Source organism: Mycteria americana, chromosome 12 (assembly GCF_035582795.1).
Source record: "Mycteria americana isolate JAX WOST 10 ecotype Jacksonville Zoo and Gardens chromosome 12, USCA_MyAme_1.0, whole genome shotgun sequence".
Taxonomy (NCBI): Eukaryota; Metazoa; Chordata; class Aves; order Ciconiiformes; family Ciconiidae; genus Mycteria; species Mycteria americana.
In genome coordinates this window covers 1,726,518-1,753,001 of record NC_134376.1, presented here as the reverse complement: position 1 = coordinate 1,753,001, position 26,484 = coordinate 1,726,518, and the positions used below count along the sequence as shown (strand labels likewise).

The 26,484-nt window shown below is 53.7% G+C and overlaps 2 protein-coding genes, 1 long non-coding RNA gene and 1 other non-coding gene across 6 annotated transcripts in view; 2 read left to right on the top strand and 2 right to left on the bottom strand.

The window, feature by feature from the left end:
- Window positions 1–6,433, top strand: part of RAB26 (RAB26, member RAS oncogene family) — a 32,195-nt gene extending 25,762 nt beyond the window's left edge. The window contains exons 3-9 of the mRNA XM_075514620.1: window positions 230–271; window positions 1,134–1,200; window positions 1,593–1,645; window positions 4,165–4,230; window positions 4,407–4,463; window positions 4,920–4,996; window positions 5,266–6,433. Coding sequence (XP_075370735.1) covers window positions 230–271; window positions 1,134–1,200; window positions 1,593–1,645; window positions 4,165–4,230; window positions 4,407–4,463; window positions 4,920–4,996; window positions 5,266–5,368 — 465 coding nt within the window. The 3' untranslated portion in view covers window positions 5,369–6,433. The remainder of the gene's footprint in view (window positions 1–229; window positions 272–1,133; window positions 1,201–1,592; window positions 1,646–4,164; window positions 4,231–4,406; window positions 4,464–4,919; window positions 4,997–5,265) is intronic.
- LOC142415820 (uncharacterized) lies at window positions 1,515–9,554 on the bottom strand. Of its 2 annotated transcripts, none has more exons than XR_012777538.1 (4): window positions 9,164–9,554; window positions 7,544–7,831; window positions 4,139–6,054; window positions 1,515–2,924 (listed from the first exon to the last, which is right to left on the bottom strand). It is a non-coding gene; the product is annotated as an uncharacterized LOC142415820 (long non-coding RNA). The 2 variants fall into 2 exon arrangements; XR_012777537.1 differs by having other exon boundaries at window positions 4,363–6,054.
- Window positions 9,442–9,530, bottom strand: LOC142416303 (small nucleolar RNA SNORD60). Its single transcript, XR_012777689.1, has one exon. It is a non-coding gene; the product is annotated as a small nucleolar RNA SNORD60 (small nucleolar RNA).
- Window positions 9,555–9,959: 405 nt separating the features above from the next.
- The window catches only part of TRAF7 (TNF receptor associated factor 7), a 37,172-nt gene continuing 20,647 nt past the window's right edge, over window positions 9,960–26,484 (top strand). The window contains exons 1-3 of one of the 2 annotated variants that reach the window (XM_075515706.1): window positions 9,960–10,088; window positions 25,300–25,418; window positions 25,665–25,722. In XM_075515706.1, coding sequence (XP_075371821.1) covers window positions 25,338–25,418; window positions 25,665–25,722 — 139 coding nt within the window. In that variant the 5' untranslated portion in view covers window positions 9,960–10,088; window positions 25,300–25,337. Of the gene's footprint in view, window positions 10,089–13,570; window positions 13,707–25,299; window positions 25,419–25,664; window positions 25,723–26,484 lie in introns of those variants that run through there. The other variant, XM_075515705.1, reaches the window with a different exon arrangement.

Genomic DNA, 26,484 nt, shown 5'->3' with positions numbered 1-26,484 from the left:
GCAGCTTGCAGCAGAGGCAGGGAATGATCTGCCTGGGCCACGGCGCAAATGGCTCCAACGGGCGCCGGGACCGACGCATGCAAGTTTAAAAAACAGGGAGCGGAGATCAGGCCGCGGGCTGGGGGGAAACGCAGCCTGGGATGGGGGGCCAGGGTGCGCCTGCGTCCCCGGGGTCTTCGGTGTCCCGCAGCCACGCTCGCCCCTCACCGCCCTTTCTCTTCTCTTCCAGAATAAGGTGCTGACAGTGGATGGGGTGAAGGTGAAGCTGCAGGTACGTCCCCGTGGCCCTGGTAGCAGCTCCTTTGCCCCCCCGCGGTGTTTGGGGCTGGGCAAAGCCCCTCGGCAGAGAAGCACCCCAGAAGCGGGTCCCCATCTCCGTCCTCTCCGTTGCGTCCCCCGCCCTGGGACAGCCCTACAAGCCCTTTTGGCTGCTCTGTCCCCTCGGCGGGAGCCCGCTCAAGGCTGGGGGCTGGTCTGGCTGCCGTGATCTCCGTCCCAGCCCGTCTGCCTCCTTGCCGGTGACTGCGGCTGGAGCCGGTGAGACCGGAGCAGCGCCTGTGGGGTTTGCCCGGTGTTTCCAGGCAGATCCTGCTTTGGGAGAGCCGGAGGATGGTGAGAGGGATGGAGATCCTCTGAAGGGATCCACGTCCCCTGGCTCAGCTTGGGTCCAGCCCGTGGGGCACACGGGAAATTTCATGTCCCCCCACAGCCCCCCGAGACCTGACCGTTTCTCTGACCCCTTTGCCCGGAGCTCAATAACAACATTAGCGCAGATCTTCCCCTGGCAGCACCGTGGCACTCTGCAACCGTATCGCTGCATTAAACACTGATAAATTAAATTAGCGGGTCCCCACGCATCCATCTGCTGGATGGATTTTCTGATTAAGGGACATGTTGGGAGCCCTTTGCCACGCACCATCGTCTCCACGCGCTGAGGAGCGGGGAGGTGCTGCTTCAGTATTTATTGCACTTGTCATTTTTTCCTATTAGTGTCCCTAGAAGCAAAAGGCTGAAGAAGCTTCCTGGGGTGGCACCGTGCCGTTTGGTTTGGTGTTGGTTTGGGTGCTGGGCGGGTCCCTCAGCCCGTGTGGCAGCAGGTCGTGGCTGACCCCCCGCTCCCCTCTGCCTTCCAGATCTGGGACACGGCCGGGCAGGAGCGATTCCGTAGCGTCACCCACGCCTACTACCGGGACGCCCACGGTAAGCACGGCCACCTCTGCTTCCCGGGGGGAGCACCCTCCCTCCGGCTTTTCGGGACCCTGAGCCGTGACTCCAGGCCAGGTGAATCGGGAATCACCGGAGCCGTTCCCCCGTAGGAAGCAGCCACCAAGGATGGAGGAGCCTCCGCGTGTCGAGGTGCAAACACCGCGTGTCTAAGGCATTGCCCGTAGTGGATTTAAGCACGGTGCTTTGTATTTTACAGCAGGGACCTCAGCGGTGCTTTAACGCCGCGTCCCCAAGCGCGACCCGCGGCGGGGCGTGCGCTGGCTGGGGAACGGTGCAGAGCAAGCTCCGAGCTGCAGGCTCTGCTTGGCCGTGCTCCTGCCCGGCACCACGGCACCAGCGCTAACGCACCGTCCCTCTCTCCGCAGCCCTGCTCCTGCTCTACGATGTCACCAACAAAGCATCGTTTGACAACATCCAGGTACGGCAGCACCCCCGGGCCCCTCCTGCCCGTCCCTCGCGTGCGATGGGCTGGGTCGCGGTTGCGGGTACGTGCTGCAGGAGGTGCGTGTTGGAGGTGCGAACCACGATCGTTTCCAGAAGGGCTGCGGTTAATGCCGAGCGGCTGTCTCATGGCGGGTCTGCCTGCGAGGACAGCAGAGGACACACAGAGGTTTTCCCTTTAATAGCAAATAAAAGGGGTGACGGACTCGCTTCACCGGCAAATTAATGCCGTGTGTAACGACAGCACCGGCTGGAGAACTTGGCTCTGGTAAATGAGCACAGGCAGCTTTACCGGGTGAGGTGCTCCCTCGTCTTCCTCTGCACCTTCGGGTCCCGATGGGTCGGCCCTGGGGGGTGCGTTGCCCCCCCCCACCTTAGTGCCAAACCCGGGCAGGGGAGAGGGTCGCATCCTGCTGCACGCTCCTCGCCCCAGCAGACCTGCCCTTCCTGCCAGCTTTTGTGGGCATCGCTTGTGCTGCCCGGGTCTGCCCCCCCCTGCAGAGCCGGCCCCCCCGGCGGACCCTCAGCCCCCACGCGGGTGCTTCAGGGGTGCTGGGGAGCGGTGTCGGAGCCCAGGGCTCTGGTAAGTCTGCCAGAGGGGGGGAGAGCAAATGCTGCCCGTGGGCACGTTGCTGGAGCGGGGGTGGCAGGAGGACCTGGCATCGGTGTCCCCTCCTCTCGCCCCGCCAGACTCGTGCGGCTGCTGGGGGCCACCTACGCCAGTGCCGGCAGAGCACAGCGCGAGCCCGGGGAGCAATTAGCCCTGAACGAATAGGACGTAATTGCTTATGTCCCGGACACGGAGTACACCGTGCGCGTCTGCGGCGAGCAGGCTGCGTGCCTGCAAAAACACCCTGTTCAACAGCGCAGGAGGTGCCGTGCCAGCATGAACACCCCGGGGCGGGGAGCGGGGAGCCGTGATCTGCCACGCCAGCTCCGGGGGTCCTGCACCGCCCCGACCCCCTGGCCCGGGGTGCCTGGAGCTGCCCCTGCTCCAGAGCATCCTTCCGTTGGCAGCCCCGTGCCTGCCACCCCCCCGCGCCCGCAGCCCTGTGGCGGGGGACGGGGCACGTCCTGCCACCCTGCTCCCATGTCGCCAGCAGCAGGAACGCTTCCTGCAAGCTGGGACTGGCCAGCGGCGGCATTTTCCATCCTGACAAGCTGGACGGCTCGAGGAGAGGTGTCTGCTGCCAGGCGCAATGGAGAGTGAGTGCTGGTCGTTAACCAGGCTGCGGGTCTGCACTGAGGTTGCGATCCTGCAACGAGACGGAAAATCACTTGGAGGTTTCACGCCGCTGGGTAACGCGGCCCCATCTGCAGCATCAGCTCTGCCGGCCCTGCGGGGACATGGGAGGGACGGCCGTGGGGCACGCACCGTCCCGAGTGCCCAGGGGGAGTGCGAGGTGCTGGAAAGAGGGATGGAGGGGGAGCAGTGCCAGAAGGGAGCCAAGGGGGTTGTCAGGAGTGACCGAGTGTCCCTTGGACCAACCCATCCGTGGAGCTGAGCTCCCTGAGCCCAGCCGGGGTGTGATGGGGTCCCCGGGGCTGGCGTCCAGACGTTGGGCTCCCACATATCGTCAGTGACAGGCTCTAATCCTGAATCATCCCTCGCTTCCCTGTCTGGCTGGGTGTTGATTCCGGATGCTGCTGGGCGAGGAGCGGTGGTGGAGCGGGGATCACCCGGCGTTTGCCATAAGCGCAGCGTCGGGGCACGGGCTGTGGCAGCACTGCTTGCCTGGAAGCAGCAAGCGGCTGCTTGCGCTGCGGGGTCAGGGATTACAGGGAATTAGGGCAGGTTTGATTAGATTAGGCTGGATTAGAGGTCAGGGAAGCCACCCCATGGCTTGGGGAGGCAGGTTCAGCCACATGCTGGGACGAGCGTGCTCGGCACGGAGGGCAGCACGTGCAGGACATGGGCACGGGGCACATCTCGGAGCAAACCCTCGGCCTTATCGTCCAAAAGGAGGCTTAGTCTTAACGTCCCAACCGAGGGGCAATTTGGGTTGAAGTCCTACAAGCGCCTGTGGTCAGACGGAGCGGGCAGCGGGGTCGAAAAGCTGCTGTTACCCTTGAAAAGAGGGGCCTGGTCAGCAGCCGGAGCGGGACCCGCAGGGCTCATCCGCAGGGCTCCCTGGAAAGGGTGTCCCCAGGGCTGAGTCGCTGGCTGGCTTCTCCTGCCCAGCTGCGGGGGAAGAGGCAGCTCCTCTCCCAGGGTGCTGCTGAATCTCAGGGGATCTGCGGGACCGGCTGCTCCCTGCCTGCGGCTCCCGCCCCGCACTGCTGAGTTTCTCAGCTGGGCTTTTCATTTTGCATCCAACCCCCAGCCACCTCCTCCCTGCGTCCACGTTAACACACCCCAGCCTTGCTCGGGGACAACAGCATTTCCCACAGAGGGTGCCCGGTGCCCAGGACTGGGGCAGCCCCCCATTTTCCTCCTCCTCCTCCTCCTCCTCCCAGAGCTGTTGCTAACCCCTCTCTCTGGCTGTCTCCCTCCAGGCTTGGCTGACAGAGATTCACGAATACGCGCAGCAAGATGTGGTCCTCATGTTACTGGGGAACAAGGTGAGCCTGGCCCCACGGCTTCGCCAGAGCCTCCTCTTCCTCCCCGATGGTCCCACGATGGAGCGGCACTGCAGCCACAGACAGGGGAGCCTGGGAGGGTGCAAGGGGACATGGGGGTTGCCTACTGCTGACCTTCCGCATCATCCCAAATTGCTCTTTGCCATTACTGTTGGCAGGTGGATTCAGCCCAGGACAGAGTGGTGAAAAGGGAAGATGGAGAAAAGTTAGCCAAGGTACGTGAGACGTCCGTCTGCTGCAGTGGAGTTGGTCGTTACATGCTCTGACGGGGAACGTACGAGTACAACAACGTGTACTTGATGATGTACACCAGTGAAATGGTTAACCGGAGACCAGTCTGACCCAAAATACGTCTGGGAGCACTTTGCTTTTCTTCCCTTGTCTTCCTCTCCTCATCTGCTCTTCCTCCTCCAAGCTTCCACTAACATTTTTCACTTCTGCGTCCTCAAAAATTATTTCTGAAGTTGTGTAAGAAACGCCTGAGCTGTGAACCCTCGCTCGGCTTCTCCTGCCCACCGCGGCAGAGCCCCTCTCCCAGGGCGGGGTGTGAGCTCACGCAGCAGGCACCGATGTCGGCCGGGGCTGCCAGGGCTCGGCACGAGCCGGGAGCTCCCAAGCCCCCAGGGACAGCCCGGGTGACGTTTTTGACGCCGGTGTGTCTTGTCCCACAGGAGTACGGCGTGCCCTTTATGGAGACCAGCGCAAAAAGCGGCCTCAATGTTGAATTAGCGTTCACAGCCATCGCAAAGTAAGTGGTGCGGCGGCCGTGCTGGGCATCTCTCCCACGGGGGGGGAGGACAGCAGTCTTCGAGATAAAGGCTGGCACTGTCACCTTTTCATTCCCTGGGCTCCCACCTCCAGCTCTTGTGCTGGCAGGTACTTGCCATCTCACATGAGCTATGAAGTGTCTCGTCAGGGGGAGCTTTAGCAAACCATCTAGACCAAGTCGAGTTCAACTGAGCTGGGCCAGGCAGCGTAGGCAGAAAAGTAACGTGCTTTTTTTTCCCCTTCCCGCAGGGAACTGAAGCACAGGTCCATGAAGCTGCCCAACGAGCCCAAATTCAAGCTCCACGACTACGTGAAGAAGGAAGTGAGAGGCTCGGGCTGCTGCAGGTCCTAATGCGCTCGGTGCATTTGTACAGAGACTCATGCCAAGTGTTTGTGCGCCGCGCTCTCTCCTCGTGGACAGTGTGTGCATGTCTGTCTGTCGTGTCTGTATCTGCCTAAAAGGTGAGCTGAGACATGGGGAATGGAAGCAGCAGCAGAAAAAGCTCTCTCGGCCGGGGCGGACGCCGGCCGTGCTGCAGCCACGTGCCAGGCGCTGCTCCCCGAGCCCCCATTGCATCCATCCGCACCGCAAGCCCTCCGGCTTCCCTCGCCGGTCGCTCCCGCCTGGCTCGCTCATCCCCACGCAGGTGGGAGGTGGGTGTTCAGGAAGGGACTGGTGTGGGCTGGGGCCTCACCATCGCTGTCGCTCCTTCCAGGGCTGGGGCAGGCGGTAGACCCGGCTGTCTCTTCCCGTTCAGCAGCAGCCAGGAGCGTTATGAGGCTTCTTTAATGTCAGTAGGAATTACGGTGTGACTAAGGGGAACGAACGCCTTCTCCACACCAAACATCTGCCTAGGAAAAAGTCCCGAATTCCCTTTTCTTTCCCCGCATACCTGGAATTCAGCTGTTCAGAGCCCTGGCCTGGGGCACGCAGGAAAGACTTGTTTTCGAGGCAACCATTTTTGTAGTTGCTTACTTATGTCTGTCCATCTTCCACGTGGTGTAACACTCCTCCTCAGTGAAGGTTTCTCCTCTTCCCTGCAGAAGACAAGAGCTTAGCTGTCTGTTTGAGTAAGCTCCTGCTAACCTGTCTGTTGTACAGAGATTTCCTGGATGTTTATCTGTTCGGTAAAGGCTTTGGTTCTCTTACTACTGCTGTTTCTAGTACTTTAATTGAGAAGAAATCTGATGTATTGCAGCTTATTCTAAATACCTTCATGTAAGTGTGATAGCGTTTCTAGACTGCAACAATGCTTTGATATCTTCGAAGTTCTCTTGGGACAGCTCTTTCTTTTAACTGAAGAAAGCTGGGGGAAATGCTGTAGGCATTGATTTCACAGGTTTCAGACTCTCCTGCCAGCTCTCTTCAACGGACTCCTCACCCCTTTGGTCTGTCAGGCATTTGGCTGCTTTTTTTTTTTTTTAAAAGCTGCACTTCTAAGTACAAATTTAAATTTGGATCAAGTGTTTGGCCTTTGGCAGTTTTCTCACCTGAAAAATCCACATGCACTACACCAGGTGCCCACCACACTGAACCTCCCCGCACCACCCAAAATGAGCCACTTAGAATGAAATAACCCATCCTTCGCTCTCTAGCCAAGCACCAGCTCTCTCAGCAGTCAGTTCAGACGCCCCTGCCCCGCGTTTTGCTCGGGGCGTTAGCTCCAGCACCGCATTCCCGACGCGCACAAAGACCCTCCACGCTACTGCGCGTGATTCAGGCAGGCAGGGACTCCTCCGAGCTGCACTCCTCAGCGAGCTACGGTAAAATGAGCAGCTACTGCTTACAGTGGGTCCAGCACAAAAACAGTATGAAAAAGGATCCTAAAATAAACCTACTGAGAACAGAGCGTTTTTCCCTAAATAGCTTTTTAGGGAGAGGCAAGTCTTTCAATTGTCCGATTTAAATTTTAAAATGACTTTTTGACAAACCCTTCCTGCAGTGTTTGCAGCGCGCAGCCTGCAGCAGAGCCCCGCTGCCAGTGCCAGCAGGCAGGAGCAGGCGGGCGAGCTCCGCTGGCAGCAGCAAGCAGGGGCTGTGAGGGAATGGGTCAGGGCCCCCCATGTCCCACCTCCGCAGCAACGCTCCCCACAGATCCAAGGGGACGGCCAGCACTGGCACAGCTGCTCCCGCCGGAGCAGCAGCCATCCGTTCCTCAGCCGAGACTTTCTCCGACATAACTGGAACTCTCTCCACCTTTACCTGCTCTAAAAGGCGGTAATGCCTGCTAGAAGCGCTCTCTTAAGATTTGTTTGCAAGTAGCAACAGAGCACAGGCAGGGAAGGCTCTGCAAGTTACTCGGGCACTGTCAAGTGCGCGGGGATCTGTAAAACTCGCTGTTTGACGCTGCTTTGGTGAGCTTTGCTGTGCTCCCGTGGCTGCTACCTGACCGGTGTCTCCTACACGAAGCGGCTTATCTTACAGCCCCCTGCGTTCTCATTCTGGGCTGCGTAGCGCACGCTTGCTGGCCGAGGTTAAGAAAAAAAGGGAGTGGGATTTTTCTCTAGTCCTGAGCTTGCTTCGTACCAGTGTTTCGGTACCCCAGCTGCGCAGGGAAGGGCCAGCCCAGCAGAGAGGCACAGAACAGCTCAAACAGCTCCAACCCCTCAAGTCTGCCTTTGGCACTGCATTTGCTCAGCCCGATCTCAGCAGCAGCCCCCGTCCCGAGGCGCCAGTCGCCGCACAGACACGCTACCCCAGAAGCGACAGGGAGTCTCCCTCAAGGCAAAAATAACCAGCAGTATTCTTCATGCTCCCATCAGGTTGCTGCCTTCTCTCTTCCTCGCAGGGCAGGAGAGCCTTGCACCTTGCTGTCTTGAAGAAAAAGCGTACAACGCTTAACTTACTACTTCAATGTGGGACCAAAACCAATTTAAAAACCGATTTAAATAAGGAAGATGTAAATGCTACCCTCTGGAGTACTTTAAATATGCCTGTTGGGAGCTAACTCTACTGCAGCAGAGACATCACGGCTGCATTTGTGGTACTAAACTTTAAGCCAGGCTGAGCCCCCATCTCTCCCAGTCACAAGTTCCCTCTGTACGACTGGTCTCCCAGTGCCTGCACGCTGACCTCGCCCTAAAGCTCTTCCTCAGACTGTTATTTGGCATTTTCTTGCGTGGGCCTTTGCTGCCACCAAGCGATGAAGAATTAATTGTTCAGTGCATTCAAACAAGCCAGAGGACTCGGCATTACATGCAACTTCTCATTTTTGCTGGCTCTCGTTTACAGCTTTTGTTTCATTCCTGTTAATAAAATTTTTTAATAATCTTTGTGGCTAGAATGGTATTTTGATTGTCTAACGTACACACGTGCGCTGTTTAATCATTCAAGGAGCTCAGCTCGTTCTTGAACCCACCTAGATCCTTCCATTACCAGCATGGGCTCAGGTGCTCCAATGCACCCAGCAAGAATTAAAAGGGTGCAGGGCTGAGCTAAGCTGCAGCACGCGTTTTAAGACGCTCTGGTTCCCTTAAAGTGAACAGTAATAGCAGAAATGGTCTGCTGGGTGCCCAAATGCAAACTTTCAAGTTGTTTTTACGTGCCCCCCCCCCCCCCCCGGCATTTATGAAGAACAGAAGCAAAAGCAAAACAGTCTTTTGAAAGTTTATTAAAAAGCTAGGTAGCCTCAAGGACTCCAAGGTTTAAACTGGTCGTCTACACAATCTAGCACCGGAGTTCACACGTACTGTGAGAACCGCTGCCTGTGAACCCTTTCAGTTCCCCACGCTACTGCACCCACACCTCCCGTTACGGTTACTTCAAGCTACCACATGTGGTAGAGTAAAAGTCGACGACTGCTGATTTCTTGTACTTCGGGCAGTTCTGCAGCTGCTTCTTTGTGCTTTAAAAGCTGCCCTGACTCCAAGTTGTACGGCATGAGAAACAGCAGCTTCCCTGTGTGATACAGCAACCCCAGAAGAGTACATTTTTTAGCTGTACTCCGAGCTGCATCGCTCGTTCTGCTCCAGAGCTTGCAGCCTACACTATGCCTTGAACAGCAGCTATGCCAAGCCCACGAAGTAGCTACTCCAGCCCCACTTTCACCCGCCTGAGACCCACTCGTGCTTTCTGTGCGGCTGCAGATCCCAGAAGGAGCTTACGGGGATGCGTGGTACGCTAGAAACAAGCGATACCGCATCCTACCTCCCCGAAACCCCGGGACTAGGGCAGGGCTAACGGGCGGGCACCCGCGGTTCGGGCACGGAGGGTGCCGGTGTCCGGGCCGCACCGCCCAGGCCCCGGGAAGGCCGCCCGCCGCCGGGCTCCCACGTCGCCGTTCATCGCCCCCGCCTCACCGCCCCTCAGGCCGCCACGATCCTGCTCTCGCCGGTGCGATCCGGTTCCCGCCAACCCCTGAGGAGAGAAGGCAGCGCGGTGAGAGCGGGCCGCACCGCCCGGCCCGGCCCCGCCGCGGCTCCCTCGGGCCTCAGCCGTGGATCGTCAGCAGGGGCCGCGGCCGCCCGCCGCCCTCAGACGAGGTGTCAGAAAGAGATAGAGATCATCACCGGCCCGCCCCGTTACCGGCCCCGCCGCCGCCCGCTCGCCCTCACCTCCCGGCTGGAAAGGGCGGGCTCGCGTCCCCGCTGCAGACTTTATAACTTCCTCCACGTCGCTATTGGTCAGGCTGCCTGCGCACCCGGCCAATCGCGAGCGGTTGGCGTGATCGCCCTCTCGCCTCTGTCAGCGCTCATTGGTCGCCGCCTTTCCTCGCTCCAATGGCGCCGCGCGGCGCAGCGTGGCCCGAGGTGGTGGTCTGCCGCCGCCTGATTGGCCCCTGGAGGAGGCCGAGCCAAGCCAGTAGCAACAGTGGTTGTAGCATAGAGTGATTGGGAAAGCGCCAATCAGCGCTGGGCCGCGAGGGCTGTTGGGAGTTGTAGTCCTAACGTCACGGAGGCGCGGCGAGGAGCGGGCGGAAGGCGGCGCGCCGGACTACAAGTCCCGAGGAGCGGGGGGCGCAGCGCTTCCGGCCCGGGCGGCAGCTGAGCCGCTAGACGAGTGGGGAGCAGGCCCGGGGTCGCGATGTGCCGGGGCCGGGCACTGGCGCTCCGGCCGCCGCCGCCAGGTACGAGTGGGGCCGGGTCGGGCTGAGGCGAGCCCTCGGCTGAGGGCAGCCGGCCGGGCCCGGGGCCGAGGGAGCTCTGTGAGGGGAAGGGCTGGGCGATGGGGACGGTGCGGGCCGGGGGCGCTGGGCTGCGGGCTCCCCGCGGAGGGGCTGCGTGGCGGCCCGGGCGGGCGGCCCCGCTCTGGGGAGGTGCCTGCGGCAGCTCCCCCGGGCGCTGCAGGGCTGCTCGGGGCAGCTCCGGGGGCTGGCAGCACTGGCAGCACTGCCGCCTGGCAGCACTGCCGCGTCCTCTGCCGCCTCGTTCCCTTCCCGGGGGTTTGGTTATTGGTTTTTAAATTCTGGGCAGGTGCCAGCGTGAGTTCTCAAGTGCGCAGAGGAGCTCGTGTGCCACCTCCTGTGTTGTTGGGTCCTCGGTGAATCCTGTCCGTGCCTTGCGTTCTTCACCCCGGCTGCCTTCCCCTTGCTCTGTGTCGTATCGCATCGCGGGGCATGCTTAGTTTTGTCTTTTTCTGCTCCGTTCCTTGTCCGACTTGCGGTACGTGTTGCTGCTGGTTCTCTCTTGATCTCCCAGTAACGTCATTTCCTTGTGCTTTGGTTTCACAACATGGGATATTTGGTGGTAGATCTCTGTAACTGCCCCAAGACAATTACACGTCTCTTCTCAGAGCAGGCAGTGAAATTGCGCTATCGTCCTTTCATTTCAAACGTGCTGTTTAGTTCTGCCTTATTCTACTGCCAGCTCATGGCCGCTGGTCCTCTGACAGACTTGCTGTCAAACACTTTTCTCCAGTTGGATCCGTGGCTGTGACCTGATGATCCTGTTGTGTTGCGTGAAAGCCAGAAGTGAGGACTTTCTTTCATTTCGGCTTGCTTTTGGGCTCTGTTGGTATCAAAGACAACGGCTCTGCTGGGGGCCATGAGTGTGAGAAGAAAGCTGGTACATAATTTAGTCAGGTTTGCTATGTACGTAGCCAGCCAGGTCCAGAGTATTGTATGCCCTGGGGGGTAGGTGTGTTGTGAAGAACTCTGGCCTAGCAGCTATTTTTTCAACTTTGACAATGTTGCCAAACACTTTGTTTCAATCCCAGCACTTTAATTCTGCCTCCTTTTCCACCCCAGTGATGTATTCTTTTCAGTCTGTCTTAAGCAGTTAGCATTCCCATTAAATAGCTGTTGTATTTTGGCTTTGAGTGTTTGTCTGTCAATGAGTCTTGCTTACAGCCACGACATTAGTTGGGTTTGCAGGGAGAGGTCTGTGCGAGTGAAGGACGGTTCTAGAAAGCCCTTGCTGAGGGAAAGTGGTGTGAGAAAGTCAACCATGTCCATGACAGCCTTTACGCGGCTTCCTGGAAGCTGTGCGAGGAGGGGAGGTAGTTCACGGAAAGTGCGTTGTGGTGAAGGTAACCCGGCGCACCACCAAAAACTGGGGCTGGTGGTGTCAAGTACTGTACAGACATCTGCTAACCACAAGTCCAAAGAGCTGGCCATCACCATTGGCAAGGAGCGAGAGAACAGACAGTGCTGTCCTCATTGCACTCCTGGGGAGCGGAAGATCAAAGAGTTTTGGGATTTCCTAAGCATCATGCAGGAAACTGTTGGAGCAGGGAACTGTCCGCAGTCTGCTGGGTGCCCCTCCAACTCCTGGGGTCCCCCACCCTGGGCACTGCTGGTCTCAAGTAAGGCTGGGAAAGGCCAGGGTAAATCCTGGCCTTTCCGAGCGTACAGAAAGCTCCAGCTTTGCGGTTTGGTTTGCTGCAGCGTGCAGTAGCAGATCACTTGCAGGTGAAACTGCCCTGCAGAAAGGAACATTTCACGATGCGGGAGGTTAAATTTTACCGAGTGGCAGTGGGAAACTTAAGCCAAACTGGAGTGACCAGAACGTTCAGTCAGGGAATGGAGGTAGCTTCTGTGATAACACCCAAACATGAATTTTCACGATGCTGATTGAACCCAAGGAAAAAACACCCAAATCCATAGTTTTCAGGCAGTTTGGTTCCCTGACCCGAGGAATTGCATGGTGATACCAGCCACTCTGCAGCGTGTGAGTGGTGGGGCTGGGCCCACAAGTGCCTGGTCCTGTGGCAGCGCAGCCTTAGATGGCCTTAAGCCACTTGTGAAGCACCACAGGTGAGTTTGTGTCCCCTGACTGAAACCCTCCTGCAGTCAACCGTTCCCTTCCTGGGACTCCACAAACACAACCCCGCTGCTGGAGCTGCAGGGAGGCCCGCGGGCTCTGGGTCATTGCCGAGCACCGTGTGATGGTGCCTGCTCTGCCCTGCCATGAAGCGGCCGTACGTCAGCCAGGGTTGCTCCTGAGCAGTGCTGAGTGGTTTGCAGCTTCAGTTGACTTCAACTGGCATTCAGCAGTTAGGCACCTCATGGGCTGAGTGTTTGCCTGTTCCACGGGACCATCCTAGCCCCTGCTAGCCATGACTGTAGCGCTTTCTGAAGTGTGATCGTACCTGCCTCTCAGGTTGTCTCAGCCAAGCCCAGCTGTGCCAGGAGAAAGGCATTTGAGAGAAAATCCTTCCTGGTTTCACTAACTCAATACTCGGATTACATGGACAAGTTCAGTCTGTCAGAACTCTTCCCTTCCAATGCCCCTGGTCTTTTTATGCCCCTGGTCTTCCCTTCCCTGGCTGTACTCCTTTGCCGTGGGCATGATGAGGCATATAGCAGCATATCCCCTTGCCCATGGGTTGGGTTAGGGGACGTAGTGGCTGCCTGGGGCAAGGGAGGAGGAGGGTGATTGCTTACAGGGGTACGTGTCACCCTTCTTTCAAGCTCAGCAACTTCCCCAGGAGTCCAGGGCAGTGGCACCCCAACGTACCCATTTACAGACTGCTTCCGCTCTGCCTTTATCGCAGCCTGAGTTCGGAGCTCCATCAGAGTTACCTTGCTGCTTTTAATGAGGTGTAAAAACTGCAGGAGGTGTATTGGGTGCTGGAGTGGGGTGAGAGCTCTCCGTGCAGTGCCTGCTCCTGGGAGAGCCTCAGCCGTGGGAGCACGTTGTTCTCCTGCGTGGGGTGAATGTCCTGGCAGTAGAAGTCCCCCACTGTCAGTACCTGTCTTTCAGGTGAGCCCTGCTCGCTGGCCCAGGAAAGCTCTGCCTTTTTGTGGCAAATCTTAGTTAACTATATTTCCCTGGATTGTCTCTACAAGCAAAGACTGGGTTGCTGTTTGTTAGGCTGCTTGATATCCAGTATTATGAACAGTTTGGGAACTATCTAAAGAGGGTGAGAAACTCAAACTCTCTTTAAATGAGCAATGGACCATCCTGTCCCTGGAGATTTCTCTGCTCAGAGGAATAAATCTGTGTGTGCTAGAGAGTGGTTGTTTTTTCTGCACTAGACTAAACCTCTTCAGTCTCAGAGCAGCCAGGGCAAAGCTGCGAGGCAGCGCGGAGATTGGCTGAGCTGTGGGATTTTCCAGCTGAATTTACATATCGCCCACTGCTCTGCATGCCTTTCTGTTTACATCATTTAAGAGCGATACACACATACACGCACACAGATAGCGGAAGAGACATTTTGACCGAGGAAAAGCCTGCCCACAGCTTAGGAACTCGGTCATGGTGGCGTCTTGCCGGGCTTTGCTGCTCCGTGCCAGCTTGGATGGCCGATGGTGAGTTTCCTCTAAGGCAAAGTGTTTGCCCTGGGTGCTGGATGTGAGGGCTGTGTCAGCAGTGTGCCCCGGGAGGCTGCTGTGCTTTAGCGGTCGTGGACAGTAGTGAGGGAGGAACTGTTTTCATGCCCGTGTCTAGATCTTAGTGAAGAAGCAGGGGGTATCTGAAATCCAACGCCAGTTCAGAAGCGGGTACCTTTCCAACTAGCTGGAGCTGTATTATGCTGATTTTGTGATCCTTGAGTGACCTTCGCAAGGACGTGTAACGCCTGACCGTGCAGCCACCCGGCAAGTGTTTTCTGAGGTTGCTTCTGGTGGTTTCAGAAATGGGAAATCCTTGATATTCTTTAGGTGAAGTTGTGAGCAAAGAAGCCAAGTTTGTGAGAAGAGGGAGTATCTCTCACTGCCTCTCCCTTGCATCCGAAGTCATCGTGGCTACACTACAGTTGCTAATGGTACGTTGGGGGAGTAATTTAAATCCGGCTTTCCTAGTGTGGTGTTAGGTGGTTGTGGGACACTGAATGGTGCTTCTGTCTGAAAGTTGTCAGTAGATTTGCTACGGTGGAAGTGTCCACATCCACCGATTTCTTCAGGAATCAAGGATTCAGTGCTTGTTTATCAAGGGGCAGGATGTCACTGGTTTGATCGTATTTTGCCCAGCTGACACGCTACCTGTAAAGCACTACAGTTTCATCCCTTTCTCAGTCGCTGGTTAACACTCCCTAGCAGTGAGTGTAGCTGTCTTGCATTGTGCTCTCCTGCTTGTTCTCAGTGGCAAAGTCCAGGAAAACTGTAGGAAAAAAAGAGCAGGTGACTGAAATTTACTGGATTATTTTTTTTGGGGGTGGGGAAGTAGCTGATGCATTTCAGAGGGATCTTTTAAAATGGTCTAATTGCACACAGAGGGCAAGCAAGAGCATGTCACGAAGTTTCAAAGCTTTGGAGGATGTTGGGGGGGGAGCAGGGGCTGGAAGTGATACTTTGTGCATTCTGAGTAATGATTATGGGCTCAGGTTTCTTATGACTTTAATCTGGAAGAAGCCCATAATGTGATAGGAGTAGTTAAACCTTTCCAGAGAAGTGCAGCCACCCGTAAGGCAAAGCAGTTTGAAAACCCCTTAGTGACTGCACAGCAATGGAGGAACGAAGTAATGAAGAAACTTTGATCGCCTTGGGTCTAGCAGGGTGACTCCAAGAAAGGAGAATGCAGCAGGTGAGACAAGCGTTCCTCTGGCTTCCTTGGAGGACGTGGGGTGCAGTGTTTGCTAAAAACTTAGTACATTTATTGGTGTTCAACTCCTTTCCCGGGCCAGCTGAGAGCAAGCTTTTGACCTTTGGTAAATTACCAGCCAAGGGTGGGACTAGAATGGCTGAGGAGTTTCTGTTTTTCACAGGCAAGTCTCTCGGTCACAGCCTTGCTGAAGCGCTCGTGTCGGCGCTGCGCAGGGTGGAGGTGAAAGGTGTGCGAGTGAGTTCAGGATCTGTGTGAGCTCGTGCTGCTCCTGAACTGATCAACCAAGATTGCAGCCCTGCAAACAGAGCCTTTGCTTCCTCCTGCCAGGACTGAGGCTGAATTTCTCCAGAACCAGGCTTTGCTGCTGACCTGGCATGTCTGAAGAGTTTTTTAAATAGGTTGCCAGCCCATCTATCTACTGGATTCCTGCAGGCCAGTTTGCAGCAGGGGAACCAGCAGCAGAGCCTCAGCTAGTCCGCAGGACCCCATGGGGTCTCAGCAGCCGCTTGCTCCCTGTCAAGCAAGGCTGAGGAGGACCAGTTAGCACCAGTTCTGGTGTGATTTGTGTTGGTGACTACTCTCAGCTTTTGAAGTATGGAATCATAGAGTACTTTGGGTTGGAAGGGACCTTTACAGGTCATAGAGTCCAACCGTCCTGCAATGGGCAGGGACATCTTCAACTCGAGCAGGTTGCTCAGAGCCCTGTCCAACCTGACCTTGAATGTTTCCTGGGATGGGGCATCGACCACCTCTCTGGGCAACCTGGGCCAGGGTTTCACCACCCCCAGCATAAAACATTTCTTCCTTATACCTAGTCTGAATCTCCCCTCTTTTCGTTTAAAACCATTACCCCGTGTCCTGTCGCTACAGGCCCTGCGAAAAAGTTTGTCCCCTTCTTTCTTCTAAGCCCCCTTTAAGTACTGAAAGGCCACAATAAGGTCTCCCTGGAGCCTTCTCTTCTCCAGGCTGAACAACCCCAACTCTCTCAGCCTGTCCTCACAGCAGAGGTGTTCCATCCCCCTGATCATTTCTGTGGCCTCCTCTGGACCTGCTCCAACAGGTCCGTGTCTTTCCTGTGCTGAGGACCCCAGAGCTGGATGCAGTGCTCCGGGGGGGTCTCACGGGAGCAGAGCAGAGGGGGAGAATCACCTCCCTCAACCTGCTGGTCACGCTGCTTTTGATGCAGCCCAGGGTATGGTTGGCGTGGTATCTGCAGACGTGCCCTGTATCAATGATATCTTGTATCATGACCTGTCTTGCTCAGAGGAGTTGGCCATTCCCTCTCAAGACACAGCAGCAGGACTGAGATTTTGCCTTGGAGGGGTAGGAGGTTGTTGGTTTTGGGGCTTGGTTGGGTTTTTTTTTTTCTTTTTTCTTAAACAAATCCACAATTTAATAATGTGAAGATCCCCGAATGGGTCTGTTCTTTGAGTGAGGATGTGGGAAAGATCACAGGCTGTGAAAGGAACAGCATGCAGTACTGTAATGTTAGGGCCAACTTTTAAAGTACCTTTTGATTAAGGGCCTTGTATGGAAGAGCTCTGAGCGTGCCTGTTTCTGCCAGCCTGGCCACCCCAGCAGCGACCACGTAGGTACCGAGCCAAGACAAGCCAATCTCGGTTGCAGAGGTCGGGCACTACCGAAACCTGGTCTGCAGCCTTATGTGTAAGAAAAATGGTGTGGTAGGTGGATGCTTCCAGGTTTCCTAAAATGGAAGTAAAGCTTCAAGTGTAGCTTTTGTGTCCTGGAAACAGCATTGAACATTGGCCTCTGTTCTAACTTCTAACTTAGGTTTTTGGGAAAAATGAGATGCTTTGTTCCACCAGAGCAATCACTTTTGATCCATTTGAAAGTTACTGCTTCAGGTTTTAACGTGAGGTATTGCAGAAAGTTTTCCTATCCTAAGGACTCATTACCCTTTAGGAAAAGCACCTAACACAAAATGATTTCTCTTTCTGAAATGCATTTGCACAAAGGAATGCCAGTGTTCAAACAGCTGTTGAATGTGCTTTCTCAGCTCTGCAGTCAATTGAAGCGCTGGTAAAAGTAGGAGCAATTAAAAATATCACTTTTATTTTTATTGATGACAGCTCAGTACAATTATGGCCTCACTTTAAGTAGCTCAGAAAAGTTTGTATGACTTTTAAGAGCAACGCAAAAACTTGTCAACTCTTTCTGTTCCACAGAAGCAAAGACCCACCAGATGGAAGTGCCATGCTCTGTTGGTAAGGCTGAACTTCTGTTCACGTTTTATGTTCTTCTAGCACTGACTGCACCTCTCAGCATATGAGCCTGGTCTTAGAGAGGTCACCCTAAGGGCGTAAGAAATGCCCAGCCGGGTCAGAGCATTGGTCTGCCTAGCCCCAGTCCTGTGTTCAGCAGCTCCGAAAATGGATGCTATTAACAGAGAGCACGTGAACCTGACCGCCTTCTACCATCCATTTGCCTCATGTTTTCCCACCGCCCAGAGTAGTTGGATTAGGGACTACGTCCCATCGATCATTTTATTTGTCAGTCCCTGAAGTTTCTCTAACTACACTGTGGCCTTCTTCCGAAGCAAAAACCAGAACTGCTACAGTACTCAGGAGGCAAGTACATCAAGGTTTTATGTAGCACCCAAATGACACTCTCGCGGTTGTTCTCCACAGCTTTTGTGATGCTGCTCAGCATTTCATTGGCTTGTTTGCTGCTGTCCTCTGCGCTAAGAATTGCAGCTAACACTCCACAGAGACTCCAGCATCTCTTTCCTGAGTTGTAGCTGCCAGGTCAGAGCTGAGCATTGCATAGGCCTACTTTCATTATTTTTCCCTAGATGCATTGCTTGACATCTATCTCCATAAAAGCTCATCTGCAACCTTTTTATCTCCTCAGTTTTGTGAGGTTCTTCTTGAGTTCCTCACCATCAACATGGTATTTGACTGCTCAAAAGAGCTTAGGGTCATCTGCAAACGTGATGAGTTCACTGCTCACTCTTTATTCAACATCTTCACCTATGACCTTGAAAAAGCTTGTTCAGCAGTGGCTCTTGGAGGAACCCTTGCGTAGTCTTCTCTAACCTGGGGATTGACCACTGAGCTCCACCCTCTGCTTCCTGTCCTGTGACCACCCTGAGAGATGTCTATCTCAGTGATCTGCTGTAGCTCACGCGCATTCTTATGGCCCGTGTTTTACAAGTCAGACTAGATGCTGATAGTCCTCGTCACCATGTTCTTTAAGCCCTGTTAATGAAGTTCGCGAGCACTTATGAAATGAGTGCTCTTTCCACCAGAGACACTGACCAAGAAAGCCAGAGTGACTGTCCCATGGTTGTCCCTGTAGAAGAGTTAGCATTTGAGCTCATGAATCTTGTCTCATTTGTGCTTTGGTCTGAGACGTTCCCTTGCGGGTTGCTGTGGGCCACTGAGAATCGATTCACGGATAGAAAGTGTGGGCAACACCTTGGTACTGCAGAAGAACAAAGTGGACAGAGCCTGCCCAAACTGGGCTGGATTTACTAGCCCTGTTACCTCCCTCAGAGGAGCCCTGGCTGTGCGAGAGCTTGCGATGCAGCCGAGGAAGGGGGTGCAGTCCCCAAACGCACACCCCCTGCTCTCGGCACCTGCCTGCCTTGCTTTGCCCTTGTCCTGTTGAGCCGGGCTGTTGGAGCAACACGGTGCGTTTTAGCTTTTGTAATAGTATTTCCCCAGCGATGTGCCAATACTCTCGAGGATGTGTAACCCTTCCCGTTCTGGCTGTGGTGTTGTAAGAGGAACAGAAGCTTGTGTCTTGTGCCATAAATACCCAGGCTGTGAAATAAGGAAATTCACGTCACCCACAGCCGGTTCCCAGCTGGAGCAGGATAACCCCGTGCCTGCCCTTCTCATGAGGCCAGCTGCACGCATTGGCCTCGCTCTCCAGCAAACGCTCCTGCTGTGTATGATTTTGCCAGCCCAGCAGATTCCGCAGGGGTGAATAACCTTAGAGTCAGCTTCAATGAACTGAGGGAGGAAAAAAAAAGAAGAAGAAAGCAGATGTAGGACATGTCACTGAGCTTTATGGGCTGTTGATTGTGTAAGGCGGAGTCACTTGCAGGTTTCTTGGCAAAGAGACGCTGTGCAGCGTGGGGCATTGCGTCTGCCAGCCACTTCCCGGCAGTGCCACGTTTCAACTGCGGGATCCGGTGCTGTGCCTGTGTCTTGCCCCAGAGAGCAGCCAGAGCACAAACCCCAGCAGTGCCATTGTGCCTGCAATGGTGTGGTTCCCGCATTAGGGGAACTGGCTCCTGATCAGGACCAGGCAGGTGACGTGATGTTTGTGAAGGACGAGATATTCTGCCATCCTTTCTCCTCATGCCACGTTCCTCCTCAAAGCCTTGGCCTTGATCTTGAGGTTGGTTGTAAGGATCTTTTGCTGAGTGTTGGGAATAGCCAGGTGTGTGTGTGCGTGTTCTGGGGGCTGAGAGGAGGGGAGACTCTTGAGGTACCCGTGCCAGTCCTGCCAGACCCCTCTTGTGGGCAAACTCTTCAGCACAGCCAGAAGATCAGCCAGGATGCTGGTCCCGGGGGTGATTCCCCTCCCTGCTTGAGGTACAGTGATGGGGTTGGCGGCAGCGTGAAACAGCCAGCAGTAAACTGCTCTTTTGCTGATCCTGTTGGCCCCTGCAGTGGGGACGAAGAGCACTGTTTTCCCCAGCTGTCTCTGCAACTACTGGTGGTTGGGTTTTTCCTTGCCTGGATTACTAAAGGAGGAATTTTAAGGCTTTTTTTCTTGCTGAGTCTCAAAAGCCTGAATTGATTCCTGTGGTGTGCAAATGCTGAAACCTAGCCCTTCCCCTCCTTCGCATCTGGTTACTATCAGCCGTGTGAGTTAGCGAATAGCGGGTCCACACAGCTTCCTTTTTCCAGGGTAGATTTTTTTCCCTCTTTATTTACTGTCAAAAACACTAAAGTTGCATGTTAAAAAAAAAAAAATTAACTCCAGGCAAGGAGAGTCTGGATCACAGGCTGGGTTCCCAAGCTGATCTCCAGACGAATGGGTCCACGCATGCCTCTCCGGTTTAGAAGGCAGCCCTGTGCTGTTGCGCTGCTGGGACACACAAGTTCTTTCAACAGTTCTTGTCTTTTCAGAGCAAACGGAGCCTGTCCTCTCACTGCAGGTGTCAGAGTGCCTCTGCAACCCATTTTGCTGTAAATCATAACCTAATCCTGTAGAGTCCTGGGCCAGAAAATTGGGAGAATGTTTCCAGCATGAGGGCTTCTGACCTGCTGCTCTGCAGAGCTGCTGGAGATGCTCAGGGGATTTCTGGAGCCCCTTCGTATTTGGTCCTCTGAGAAGGACTTAGCAGCCCAAAGGATTCTGCGATTTCCAGTAAATCTTCGTTTTCCTTCTAGGTCACAGAGCGCATGCGTTTTGTAACACAAAATATTTGATACTCTCACTGTGGTGTAGTCTGTATCTCCTCAGGATGCGGTTCTGCTCAGACCCCGCAGGCTGAGGAGCTCTGCCCGCAGTCAGAGCAGGGGCAGGAGCTGCCCGTGGCCGGTGCAGGGTGCCCCGGCAGGGACACCAGCCACCCAGGAGGGGTGCTCGTCCTCTGGGCCTGGGAGCACAGGACAGGATGGCGTAGCTGACGGGGTTTAGATGCTAAGTCAAGGTTCAGAGATCTGGTGGAGATTTTTGCAAGTGCTGTAGGAAGCTGGTATTAATGTCGACAACACCAGCTCTTTTCTGTCTCCTTTTAACTTCTTTGATAACAGTTGGAAAAGGCCTTTCTCAGTACCGCTTGGAAGACTGCTTGAGATGTGAAGGAGCTGTCAAACGGTGCTCTGGAGAGAGGTCTGCTCTGTTGAAATGCTTCCTATATATGGTGGTTGCAGAGAGTTGGGCTGAAATCAGATATTCATGTGGCGGCTGGTGTTCTGCATCCTGGCTGATATTCCACTCGACATTTTTTCCATTGCTTGCATTCCTCTGGTTTCTGTTCAGAGAAGACACAAAGCAGGCTCCCTGCTGCTGCTTGCAGGTAGGTTGCTCAGCCAAGCTGCAGAGCGCAGGACATGCTTATAAACAATGAGTGGAAAATCCCTGTATTCCAGCCCGTGTTCCCTTCCTCGCTTGGATTTATCCAAGATCTGTTAAGTTGGAAGGCATTTTGCATCCGTTTCAGTGGGTCTTTGGGACAGGGGGAAACTGGAGATGTGCCTCCTTAATGCATCTCAGCAATAAGCAGTTCTGTGGCTGCTGGATTACCCCGTGAGCCGCACCACGGTGCATACCTCCTAGCCTGCACAGAAGTTTCAAAGGCAGTTATTTAAAGGGTCATGCTCATCCTTGGCTGACAGGCCATAACTCACTGATCGCAGTAGCCCAAGTGCCTGTATGTCACTGTTTGTTGCACGTCTGATCCTACGTTTAATGATATTACAAAACTACTCAAACTGTTAGTTGTCCTCATTCTTGGTTTTTCCTGTCTCTTTGTGCTCCACAGTGAGTGCTTTCCCATTGCTTTTTTGAGTCTCCATCTGTTATGTTTGAAGGCAGTACATACCCTGAAAATGAGAAGGGGATGAAGCTTTTGCCTGAGTCTCCAGACAGCCTGCAATCCTCCATAAGGATGGGCTTCCTCTCTTTCCGTCTGGGAGTGATTGCTTGCCTTAAAAACCCAGTAGCAATATTTGATATGCCAGGTTCCCTTAATGCTGTCATGACTGGTGAGATGGGACCATACCCCTGCTCTTCCTTTGTGAGTAGCACAGGATAGAGGGTGTTTAGGTAGATGCTGCTGAGGTTCTCTGGAGAAGGAATCATGAATTCATAGCCCTTCTGAAAAGCAAGTCCCTCTATTTCCACCGTAACATGGGAGGAAGAGGGTGCTGAATCCCTTCTCCAGAGGAGATTAGTGAGCTTAGCTGTATTGTCAGACATAGGGAACCTATATAGGAGGGGAACTGTAGAGATACACGCGTGTTATTAGACATGAGAGAGCGTAACCTTGAGACGTGAAATCACAGGAAATGTGGCAGTTTGTGTCATCACTCGTGGAAGTACTTGCTTTACATTATTTATGAGCACTGCATCATCTGGAGGCCCCAGCTAAGGTGGAGACCTTTTTGTGCTAGACGCTGCACAAATATCCAAAGGTTTTTTCATCTTCGGGCTTTGTAGTCCAGATGCGCTGTGCAGAAGAGGTAAACTAAAGAGACTTCTGCAGGGAGGAAGCAGAGAGCTCCAGTGGCTTGCCCAAGGTTGCGAGGGAGTGAGGGGCTGAGTGGGGTTCAGATCTCGTGGGGCCACGGCCAGCGTGTTAACCAGAAGCTTTGTCTGCCCTCTTCCCCACCACTCGCCCTCCCTGTGCCTTCTGCTATCTGTGCTCTAAGGAACCACTGAAAGGAATAAAAGGATCCTGATGGCCAGTGCCAAACTTCTCGCTTGCTGGAACCCAGCTTTAAACTCGGCAGGTCTCCACGATGCAGCAGCCCAACACTACTTCATCCCTGCTGTTCTTGAGACAACTCCAGCAACTCTGCTTAGCATCTCCGAAGGGATCTGGCATTTGCAAACGGCCAGGACACTGCTTTCAAATGTGTGGAAAACATTATCCAGATCCCTATGTTTAAGATGGTCTTGGGTTTGGTTTTGAGGTTTTTGTTTGTTTGGTTTTTGGTTGGAGTTTTGGTTTTTTGTTTTAGACTAACTTTTTTCGAGAGTTTGGACCTGAGTAGTGATTCCTTGGGCTGTGCTCCTGCTGTAGTCTGGCTGCCTGACAGTTGTCCGATAAAGAACTGCAGCGAGCAACACGAAGTGCTGTGTCAGGCGTGGCTGAGCTGTCGGCTGTTAGCAGAGCATTGGCCGAGGACATCCTGAGCGTTGCCTTTGCAACGTTTAAAATGTGAGCGCAGGACGCGACCAGCCCTGTGTGCAGGCAGCCTCGTGCTGGGGCTCCCGGGGGAGGTGGGTATGCTCTTGGGCTGGGACTAAGGAGGCCCTGGGCAAGTCCCAGGTCACAGCTGTGTTGCGTGATTGCGTCTCTCTGTGAGCCTCAGTTTCTCTTTCTGTGAAGCAGAGAAATCACAGTGGTCTCCTTTATAAAGAGCTTGGAGATTTAGGACTTGTCACCCTCAAAAAAGAGAAAACCAATTGCTAGAAACACCCAAGACTCTTCACCTCCTCAAAAGCTGGAAATATGAGCAGCGGGAGTACGAAAGCCCGGTCCGAGCGTTGCCATCTCAGCCGGGGCCAGAAACAGGCGCGACTGAAAGGGACCGGGAGCTCTGCATCGGCTGATTGCAGGCATCTGTGGGGTGTTTCTTCCAAGGCATCCTGTGCTGGTCGTTGGCTCTTGTCCTGCAAAAAAGGGTTTTGGTTGTGTCTTAGTAAACCATTTTTGGCCTGTCTGTCCTCACTGCAGATGTCTGTCTGGTCTGTCTGTTTAGCCCTTGGACTCTGCTGCTGGCAGTGAGAGTACCAAGACTTAACTATACCTTGGACAGAAAGGGGTCTCTTAATCAGGATCCTTCCTGAGCAGCTTATTCCTGGAGCACAGGGTCCCTGTCTCCTTGGGCAGGCTGGGACAGCCTGCGAGTGCAAGCAACCTTTCAGCTGCGTGGATGAAGGGGCAGCCTGGGAGGAGAGCTCAGTGCCCTGCTGAACCCTTGTCCTCTCTGGTGGAAACTTCTGCTCAAGCCAGAAGCATCTCCATACGATGGCTGAGAGGAGGTGCAGCTCCTTCCTGTGGGTACCCCGACTCCAAAGGAGACTCTTTGAGAGCATCTTGTCAGATTTGCTGGGACAACAGCAGGATTTTGTGCCCTGAAGCCAGCATCAGGTTTCAACAGAGGTTAAAGAAAGCAAACTCCGTGTGTTTCTGCAGATTATTATTGTGTAATACTTGACTTTGCAAACTTGAACCTAGTAAAAAACTGTGTAAACAATGGAGGAAGAGAAATGAGCCCCTCTGCTGACTTCTGGGGGGAAAGGGTTTCTCTTTCTGGGTGATGACCCAGACTTTGCTGGTTGTTTCTGAGCAGAAATTGGGAGTGAGATCCAGAATCACAAACATGTTACTTGAAGTAAGGTTTCTTTCATGGTTTCCTTGACCTCGTAGCTCAGACTGTGCTGGAAAGAACTCCTTTAATGCAAATATAACTAAATCAAACGTGGGATTTTTGCTTTCTGCTAAGATCTAGCCCTGGCTTTTGTGTTCAGTAGTACAGCCCAGGGCTTTTGAATTAAATAGCAAAACTCCCACTGAGTTCATCACAAGAACAGGATGAGGCCTGTGCTAAGCACACTTTTGGATATGAGGCAACCTTAAATTCTGGGGGTGCAGGGAAGTTTAGGCTTTGGTTTCCTTGGCTGGAAGTGCCAGAAGGTGTGGCACAGCCTGCCCGGGAAAGGGGCTGCCTTGGAGGGATCCCTTCTGCCGCCCCGGCTGACAAGGACGTGGGGCTGCTGAGCTTCCAGGGCACCTCTTCCTTCATCTGGGTGGTCCTGGAGGGAGGAAGGCAGTCACAGCCGCTTGCACTAAAGCAAAGCCCCAGGTGACTGAATGGGATGTTGCTATCGCGTGCTCAGAAGGTGGCCTGAGCTGCAAAGCTGCGAGTGAACAAGCTCCCTGGGCTCTGGAGTCCAGGCCAGCTCAGCTTGAGACTCGCAGTTAATGGGATAAGGGTTTTACTGGTATAGCTTTACATCCAGAGACCTTTCTGCCCTCCATGCACTCACAGTTCCCTGGCACACTGAAAGATCAGGCTTGTGTCTGTGGCCTCCGCCAAAATCCCTCTGCCTGCCATGGTACAGTCTGCTCTGTGCTCGCCATCGCTGTGTCTTGTGGAAGGGGCTCCCTTCTAGGACCCTGCTTACTAATCACTGCTCTGTGCGAAGCGTTTGGGAAGCAGCAGGTAACCTGCTTTCTGAACTACGCTCAAACCGGGGAGGGAGAGAGGACCAGATACAGAGCCTGCACAGGGCTCTTCTCTGCTGAGACTGTCAGTCACAACTGGTACATACTCTCGTTTTAAAAAGATCGATGTATGTCATGACCAGTGGAATGCTGTCTGTCTTAGAGTAGTCTCCTGAGAAGTCTCATCTGCTATTAAAACTGTTGTATACTTGTAAAAGCAGCTAATGATTATGGGTATTCCAGTATTTGGGTGATTAAGGAGTCACTTTAAAAGATACCCTATCTTTAGAAAATGCTGAATGCTCATCCAGGAATGATTTGAAGGAACCCGACTTTGACCTTGCCACTTGCTTCTGAAAATCCAGGTTTATGTGAGCTTAGGTAAATACTTGGACTTAATACTACAGGAGATTGTTCTCTGAGCCCAGGAAAATTTGTACAATGAACCTAACGCTCTTTCTGTCTTTTTTCTTCTGCAGAGCAAACTTCCCATGACTAACAAATGCTGGCCTAGATTATGAGCTCAAACAAGAACGCTCGCTACAATCGTTTCTCCAGTGGCACAACAAACATCAATACTTCCGAAAACACTAACGGGGTAAGGCTCGGTGGTGTTGGCAGAGGACAGGGGCTAGGGCTGCTTCTTATGTTCTCATCCTTTCTTTTGAGAAAATGAAGATGGCTTTTGAAAATATGGTACCTCCTTGCCTCTTCAAAATCACAATATCCACAGATAAAAGCTAGGAATATATATGTACATTTCTTCACCAGTTCAGGAAAGGTAGCAAGCCTTTGGGCTGTGCTGCAGCGATACGCACTGACCTTCCTTTTGTCAATGTTTCAGACAAGAATGGAAACAACTTTTGGGCCAGCCTACTCTGCTGTGACGACCATCACAAAGGGTGAGTGTATTTCATGTATAGAGCTTCTCCCCAAAGCACTATGTGTGATTCCTACTGTTGTTGTTTCACAGATCATAAAGCTGTTGGGAGAATCACTGTGTTCGTTACAGACAGGTGCCGAGGTGCTGTTTTTAGTATTATGCAGCCCAAGTGTTATTTAATCATGGCATCTGATCACCAGGCGTGATGGAAATAAGCATGCACAGAAATTTTCTCCCGTTAGGCAGACTTAACAGTACCACTGGGAAGCCCTTGCTGCAATTAGGATAGTACAACAGGGTTTGATACAGAGCTCAGTCCCAAGTCTTATTTATCTCTGTGACTTCTCACGCAATCATTACCAGCACTGAAAATTCCCATCTTCACTCTGCGCCTGACTGTGAGTCACTCTGGACACTTTGGTAAAACCCCCGTGGCCATTTTTAACTCAGACAGGAGGGGGTGCAAGTGTACCCGCTCATTTAAAATTCTTGTGCTTTGTTCCTCAAAGCCCAGCAGGTGAGGAGTGAGCCCTGACACATGGTGTGAATGTAGAAAGAGGTCTGGTTTCATTTTGGAATAAAAATATCCTTACTTTAGTAAAGATAAACTGTGGCACTTGACACTGACTTAGATAAGGAAATGAACATCTGCCCGGGGGAAATGTTTGGATTCCATTTGTACAGGACTCTGGACTCTAGATGTTTTTGGACTCCTCAACATTTACATTCAAAATTGTATATGTCAGTAATATGATCTTTATACAAATATCTCCAATTTAAT